General features: G+C 29.7%; 1 protein-coding gene across 1 annotated transcript; it reads right to left on the bottom strand.

Annotated features, from left to right (window-relative positions):
- Nucleotides 1-4,128: 4,128 nt before the first annotated feature.
- LOC9321752 (monothiol glutaredoxin-S14, chloroplastic) lies at nucleotides 4,129-4,604 on the bottom strand. The gene has a single exon (XM_002883530.2). It carries the CDS (start codon nucleotides 4,543-4,545, stop codon nucleotides 4,144-4,146), a length of 402 nt encoding a protein of 133 aa, XP_002883576.1. The 5' UTR covers nucleotides 4,546-4,604; the 3' UTR covers nucleotides 4,129-4,143.
- Nucleotides 4,605-8,981: the final 4,377 nt, after the last annotated feature.

Here is an 8,981-nt window from a genome sequence, read left to right as displayed (position 1 = left end):
TGGCTGCCTCTTTGTTTATTGGCCAATATATATCTCTTTACGCTCACAGAGCGGAGATTTATGATCCTCATTAATTACATTTGCGCGCTAGATCATTTTTATTGTCGACATTATGTTTTATTTGGTTCCATATTTGCCGTAGTGACATGGTTAACCGAGATCTCTTAATCATTATAAATGATTTTATTCAGGTACCTGATTTCGTTATTAACCATGGCAATCGGTCTCTTTACTCTTCTTGAAGAGTCTTTTTGCTCATCTTGAGGAGTCTCTATACTCCTCTTTAGAAGTCTATATGCTCTTCTTTTAAGAGTTAAATCCTCTTTTTAATAATAATATGCTCCTTTTTTATTTTCGAGGATTTTCTTTATATTTGGAACCAAAGTTGTCTATCACGTTTTTATCGTGTTATAGACAATAATATGTCATCCGCCAGAGACATAATTTTGTAGAGCATTTTTAGCTAGGACAAGAGATTTCCTATGAACTTTAAGTTCATATGTATTTATACGAGGATCAATAATTTCATGAAATTTCATCCATCAGCTTTTTGCATTTCATTTGCAATTTATTATGAATAGTGATCTATTTGAACTTTGAACTCTTAAGTTCATATTTATTATAGTCATTTGTTCAAAGATCTGAACTATTCAATGATTCTCCCATAATGATGGGGAACTTTATCATCAACATGATGATTTGCAAATCTTGCAATAGGCACATCTCTCATAAGATGGCTCAGTATTTGTAGAGCATAGATTCATCTCCTGCATCTATATATTTCATCCTTTTTGGATGATATTTTTATGCGATGCAGAGGAGCATTTATAACATATACCTCACACCCATAAAATTCAAAATTAAAAACATTTGATCTCCAATCATGTATATATAACATTGGAGAAATATTTCTTATAAATCGTTGGCCTTATATATAATCATTACTATATGCAAAACTGCATGTTGCATGTAAAAACATGAAGATTAAATCACCATGAATCGTTTTTGCAATCTCTTGGATTTGCGTTATGAACGAAGCTCATTTTGAGAGTGAACATCATTTTTTGATGTTCCATTTTATCAAAAAGCGATAAATTTTAGGATATGACTTCACCAGAGTTATCTCGCTCTGGGTGTCAAACTCACCAAAATTTATCGACTTATTGTCGATGTGGGATTCCTCTAATTCTCCCCCTCGAGATGATAACTCTTCGAGTTCATTCATCTCGAATTGAATCCCACTTTAGGATCAACAACATATCCAATCTGGATCATGTATTTATTCTTAGATCCTTATAAAAATGTGGGACTTATAATACCCCTTCTCAAAATGATGGCTTTTTAAGCCTATTTATCTTGGACCGAATCTTATTTTTAGATCGGTTATATTCAGGGATTAATTTGGAGATTATTGAGGAAATCAACCAGCATATACAATGAGCTTATTAAATAAATAAAAATGGTGATTTGGCCAAAAACCATATAATTCTGGAGGCATAACCTACTACAGAGTTAAGGAGAATGTATATAACCTTCAACTCCGTATATAATATAAAATTTAAATGAATTTAAATAAATTTAACATAAATTAAATGTTACCTCTGAAATGTGGACGGAAGCATGCAATGCTTGAATAGCATTCTCTTTGTTTATATAAAATTTTAGTGATATTTAATCACTCTTTTTGAGTTCCAATTTAGGTCATCAACATCTACAGCAATGATCACAAATCTCGATAGAGATTTCTTAATAAAGACGCAAAGGGCATATATCGTTATTAACAGATATACCCTTTCTTTAATAAATAATCGCTTAAGCGATAATATCACATGCGTCTGGATTATTTTAATCCGTAAAGTGATCGCTGTAATTTGACCGTACATATTTCATTAGACTTTGAGTCTAATGTTTATGGAACTTTTAATCCTCTTGGGATTTTCATATAAATATATCATTTTTCAATGATCCGTATAAATATGTTGTCACTACATCCATAAGGTACATTTCTAAATTATTAGCGGCCGCTAGGCTCATTAAGTACTTAAATGTAATTGCATCCATGACCGGAGAATATGTTTCTTCATAATCAACTCCAGGTCTTTGAGAAAAACCTTGTGCAACAAGTCGGGCTTTATATCGTGTGATTTCAATTTTTACGCACGAAGACCCACTTGCACATAACAGGTTTTACATATTTAGATGTAGTGACAAGAGGTCAAAGACATCTCTTTTATTAAGGAAGAGAAATTCAATATATTGCACTTTTGTTTTTTCAATCAGGCCCTTGCTGGCATTGATACGGATCCTGGATCTGGATCATTATTTTTAATTGCATTTTTCTACCGGGATGGCTTAACCGGTTATGCTATGCTTAAAGCATTAGTAAACTTCATGTTTACTATTATAAATAATTTTGCCATCTTTATTTTGCATAATATAATCATACATTTGCGTGTCTCCATTGTGGTCTAATATTTGATACCACAATTATTTATAGTCTCAGTATAATAATTATAAAAATAAATGTCTTTGAAACTACACGAGTTTTTTTGAGACTTTGGAAAACACGAAGCATCGATTATTATGAATCTGATGCATTTGGAAGTCGAGAGACAAGCTCATCTAGACCTTCCAATTTATTTTGCACTGTCTAAAAATATTTTGACACGTGCTTTATATATTCTCATAAGAGATATATATTTGATTTTAAAGACATATTTTAAAGTCTTTAAATCTCATATAACACATATATTTATTATTTACGAATAAAATAAATAAAAATAATTAAACACATAAATTCATAAAATTAATTATATAGAGACGAAATCCTTTTCATACAAGAATTCAGGAGGCATCGCCTTCCATTAAGAATTCAATAGACATAGCTTTCGTCTGATCGTAGAGAAGGAAGCAGAGCCTACCATATATATCGATCAATCCGGAAAAAATATAAATTTTCATTTGATCGTTAGGAAGGTAAAACCTACCATATAACGATCGATCCGGAAAAAGCATAGCTATTTATTTGATCGTAAAGGAGGCATAGCCTACCATATATAACGATCTATTCGGAAAAGACATAGCTTTTTAATTGATCGTGAAGGAGGCAGAGCCTACCACTTATAACGATCAAACCGGAAAAAGGCAGTTTCACGATGTCTAAAATATTTACGTTCTATAAACATAAATGAATGTAAACAACATTAAATTTTACTTACCTCGTAAATGCTCAAGCGGTAAAAACATCGTGCTGATAACGTGTTATAAAATATAACGCAAATATATATATTATTATTATATGATATGTGTATGAGGAATAATTAAAAGAGATGGAAAACGTAGAGAGGAAGAGCAAGTGGAACAATGACTCAACTTCTCTCTCATTCTTATTACCAATTCTTCGTACAAAGCAACATATATATAGGGGAATAAAAACTTGGTGATCAAGCTACTTCCATGCTAAGTAAACAATAGATAAGAGAGGAAGTGGATAATGATCCGTAATGGATAATTACCATTTTATAACAATCGAGCCTTTGTGAGCATATTTCCGAGTAGTGGCGTATTCATTAACTATTTTAACTAGGTGGCAATAGACAAAGGTTTTTGTTGTCATCATTTAAAAACCATACAATATAATACTCTATAGACTGTAAACGTTAGAATTAATCCTACAAAAGTGACAAGTCAGAATTTAATCCTACAAAAGTGACAAGTCAGAATTATTAAAATACATAAAGAAAACAATTACGGCACCAAAATTTCAGATATATTTATAAAAAAAAACTAAAATCAATTATAAAAAAAAAACAGTGTGTATATATTTAAGGGAAAAATATCGTTTAATAGCCGAACTTTAAAAAAATGGCCGTTTAATACGTGAACTTCTTATATGGCCAAATTAAACATGAACTTAAAGTTGACCGGCCATTTTGCACATACATAACCGTTGACCAGGCCAAAAATAACGCGACGTTATCTGTCGTTAACAGATCCAATAACAGCCGTTAGCACACGTTAACAATTCCGTTATTACCCAAAACGACGTCGTTTCAGACCTAATCTAAACTTTGAAAATCCCCAATTTGATTATCAAATCCCTAACTTCCAGCTAGGGTTCTTATTTTGGGGATTTCTCAAAAATTAGGGATTTGAATACTCTTTAAGTCCTTGCCTCAAGATCTCATTCTCCAGAATATTCACATCTTCGAAAGGAACATTCAAATTCTTCAAGATCTGAACCACAGTGTTGGAGAATCCACACATCGGGAAATCTCTCGTTCCTTTCATGAACAGAACCACTTTCTCCGAATTCACCAGTTTCTCCAGCGTATCTTTAAGTTGCGGCGTAAGCGCCGACGCAGAGCATCGGAATTTTGTTGGTTTGAGCTTGAGACCGTAGAACGATGGCTGACGGTTGTGAACGGCGAGTGCCGCTGTTGGTTTAAGAGAGAATCTGATAGATTGAGGCTTGTTGATAACGGAGGAGGAGACGACGGTGACCGGAGTTATCAAGGTCGGCGTTTTGACAGATCGGAGAGCCATTTTCTCGGGAGTTTTTTTTTATGATTTGGAATTTGAGTAATTGAAAAGGTAAATGATTTATGAGCGAAAAACACTTATTAGTGCGAGTGAGAATGGAATAAACCATGTTGTCAAATTTGTTGGAAATCTTTTATCAGGTGAAAACTGGGATGACAATGAGGTGAAAACTGGGATGACAATGACGAAAAAGACGAAGACGAATTCTGTAATCTTTTTTTTTTTTAATAATCTGCTGGGAATTTTTTATTTTTTTTCCTAAGCACAAAACGACGTCGTTTTAGGTAATAACGGAATTGTTAACGTGTGCTAACGGCTGTTATCGGATCTGTTAACGACAGATAACGTCGCGTTGTTTTTGGTCTGGTCAACGGTTATGTATATGTAAAATGGCCGGTCAACTTTAAGTTCATGTTTAATTTGGCCATATAAGAAGTTCACGTATTAAACGGCCATTTTTTGAAAGTTCGGCTATTAAACGACATTTTTCCCATATATTTAAAGGCTTTAGGAGCAGCTCCATTGCAAGGTTGTTTAAGATAATTTCCAATAGTGGAACTCCATGAAGAGTTCTTAACAATAATAATAAATAATGGTAAAATAATCTTAAATTGTATTCACTACAAAAAAAATTGAATATTAATAGCATTTCAGAATAACAATTTATGTGTTTCTGCTATGGTTAATTTATACTTGATTTTTTAAAACGTTTCTAAAATAATAAACGCTATCATATATTAGGCGACAAAAAGTAATGTACTAGCGCTTAATTTTTGATTCTCCCATTATTCTTCAATAGCACAAACGAATTGCAAATGTTACCGTTGGTTAATGGAGTATAAAAAAATTCATTCTCCACCAAAATCTATATACAATTGCAATCTCAATAAATGTCTTTTGCACATTTGAACGGTTGCATCTTTTTATCGCAACCTTTCGTTTAAATATTAGCGGTTATTTTTTCGGTTGTGTTTTTTATCGCAACTATTCGTTAAAACATTGACGGTTATTTTTTTGTTGACGATTATTTTTCGTTGTGTCTTTTTATCGTAACATTTCGATAAAAAATCGGCGGTTACTTTTTTCGTTTATGTCTTTTTATCGCAATTTTCCGTTAAAATATTGACGGTTATTTTTTCTCGGTTGTGTCTTTTTATCGCAACTTTCTGTTATAATATTGACAGTTATTTTTCTCGGTAGCATCTTTTTATCGCAACTCTTCGTTAAAATATTGACGGTTATTTTTTCACGGTTGTGTCTTTTTATCACAACTCTTCGTTAAAATATTGACGGTTACTTTTTTTGTTGACGCGTATTTTTTCAGTTGTGTCTCTTTATCGTAACTTTCCGTTAAAATATTGATGGTTACTTTTTTCGTTTGTATCTTTTTATCACAACATTCCGTGAAAATATCAACGGTTATTTTTTCTCGCTTATGTCTTTTTATCGTAACTTTCCGGCAAAATATTGATGGTTATTTTTTCTCGGTTGTGTCTTTTATCGCAAATTTTCGTTAAAATACTGTCGGCAAAATATTGATGGTTATTTTTTTTGGTTGTGTCTTTTTATCATAATTTTCCGTTAAAATATTGACAGTTATTTTTTCATAAATGTGTCTTTTTATCGTAACTCTTCATTAAAATATTGACGGTTATTTTATTCGTTGACGGTTATTTTTTCGGTTGTGTCTTTTTATCGCGATTTTCGGTTAAAAAATTGACCGTTACTTTTATTCGTTTTTGTCTTTTTATCGCAACTCTTCGTTAATATATTGACGGTTACTTTTTTTGTTGACGGTTATTTTTTCGGTTACTTTTTATCATAAGTTTCCGTTAAAATATTGACGATTACTATTTTTGTTGCTGACTTTTTATCGTAACTTTTCGTTAAAATATTGATGGTTATTTTTTCTCGGCTGTTTCCCTTCTTTTTATCGCAACTCTTCGTTAAAATATTAACGTTACTTTTTTGTTGACGGTTATTTTTTTGGTTGTGTCTTTTTATCGCAACTTTCCGTTAAAATATTGATGGTTATTTTTTTTTGTTTGTGTCTTTTTATCGCAACTTTCTGTTAAAATACTAACAATTATTTTTTCTAAATTTTTTCTTTTTCGTACTTTTTGGTTAAAATATTGACGCTTATTTTTTTGGGACAGTTCTATTTGTTCAATTGTATTCGTATTTTTTTAGTTTACGGTTGTGTCTTTATAGTTGCATCTATTCATTTAGATACGTCTCTTCACTATATTTCATTGCATTTTTTCCTCACAACTTTTTGTATGAATAGTTTTCTATTTAAATGTTTATTTTTTTTGAACTCTATATATTTATCCTTCTTTCGTTTTCAAAAAAAAAAAAGAAAAAAAAAAAAAAAAATATTTATCCTTCTTCCTATATAGTTCCCAAATTTTTGTTCTTTAACATAGATTATTTATTTATTTCATGATAAATCTAAAAATAATTAATAATCTATAAAATGGCTCAAAATTCTTTATACTCTAAACTATTTAAACATACATCATTTTAATATTAAAGAAATTCTTCTCATTCTTGATATATCTAACTAAAGTTTTTTGGAATGATTATAAAAATGGAGAAGTTTTAATCAACTTTACATATAAAATTCTAATGAAGATACCAACAATTTTTTTCTTAGAATTAGACAGATTATATAGTGAATTTTTTATTTAATTATTTTATATGGTAACAATAATGTTTTCTATCTTAAAGCAATATATATGGATTGTATAGAATAAAATATTGATGTTGCGTTAACACTATTACAAAGTCGAATATGAGAAGACATCCTCATGTGACGCTCGTGATTGGGCGTTTTAAATGTGGTCATCGTCAAATGAATCTTTTCAAATGGTATAGTAATCCAGAAATTATCTACATTATTAGGAAAACAACAATGATTCCAATTCGTCACATGAATATTCAAGGAGAAGTTTTTTTACTCAGTTAATTTATCAATATAAATATAAATTTATGAGATCTTGTAAATGTTTATTTTTTATCTTATAGATGTAATTTACGTCATCAAATTTTATATTTTATTGAATATATATAATAGAATAAATATTAATTTTATATTTAAAGAACAGTGGACAAACAAAAACACCAATTCTCGGGCGAAGTTCTTAGGCACCCACAAGTCATTCTGAGTACCGACTCCATCCGAATGTTTGGGTTTTGACCTGCTAGAATTTCTCATATATATATATATATATATTATAATTCTTCGTTATGTATTTTGTCACTTATAAAATAATTTTACATTCTTAAAAAAATTTCAATAGTGTTTTTAATCATAATTCTTCTTTTTGACATTTTATTCATAAATGTTTTTAACATCTTTCGAAAATATTTACGATATAACTTTAAAACATAGTTAATTTTGTGTAATAATTCATATATTTGAATATATTATCATAATATTTTAATACATAAACACAATCAAATATATTTGTTGAAAATGAGTTTCAAATAAATCCTGTTTTTACTCTAACTTCCCCGGTCCTCTTCCCCTCTCTCACTTTTAACGAGCCCTCACTCTATTACCAACTTTTTATATTGATTAATTTTGTATAAAATGTTATAGAAATCCTATACATGCACATATGGAAAGAAAAGTTAGCATATACACTAGAGTTTACCCCGCGGTACACCGTGTGTCGATTTTTTAACTAAAAAATTAAATTTTAAATAGTATTTTTTAATATTGTTTATTTTGTTAAGTGTTTAAGATTGTTTAATTGTATTTTGATTGTTAATTTTAAGATTTCATCTGTGATATTAATACCATCCCGTATTAATATCGATCCAAACCCGTCCCACTATATAACCTCGTCCCGTGAAATTAAACATCATTTTGTTATTTTTAATAATATTTTATTTAATAGACATATAATTTGAGTCAATTTAAAAGTTTGATTTTATATATATATTTTTAAATTTTAGTTAATAATAATTAATACTATATAATAATTTCTGAATTAATTGCGTATGACCGACGGTCAAGATTGAAGATTAAAAACCGGATTAAGATTTGAATGGCTACGATTAAATGTAGGGATTGTTGAGATCTTTTAAGGAAATCGAATTGAATATGGATGTAATTGTGGCAAGAATTAGTTATGCTTAATATATTAGGTTAAGATTTTTGGAAATGATTTTTAATGTTAATATCTTTCATTTAATTTTGAAAATCTAAATAATTAATGTCAATGGCATTTGATCGTAAATAAATTGGAACTATAGGATTTATTTCATAAATGTCTCCAAAAATGTATATATAGATGAAAGCATAATGGTTAACTTATTTGTTTTTTGTTTTTTTTTTATCAACAACTTATTTGTTTAGTTAAAACAACATTTTTGGGAGAAAAAGAATCACATTCTAAGATTTTGTAACTTTAAAACAAAGGGAATGTAAC

The sequence above is a fragment of the Arabidopsis lyrata genome (assembly GCF_000004255.2).
Source record: "Arabidopsis lyrata subsp. lyrata unplaced genomic scaffold ARALYscaffold_3, whole genome shotgun sequence".
In the NCBI taxonomy this organism is placed as follows: domain Eukaryota; kingdom Viridiplantae; phylum Streptophyta; class Magnoliopsida; order Brassicales; family Brassicaceae; genus Arabidopsis; species Arabidopsis lyrata.
This window is presented reverse-complemented; position numbering and strand designations above follow the sequence as displayed.

What these genes read in the sequence shown, in the direction of transcription:
- LOC9321752 (XM_002883530.2), bottom strand. Translation starts at nt 4,545, where the DNA reads ATGGCTCTCCGATCTGTCAAAACGCCGACCTTGATAACTCCGGTCACC.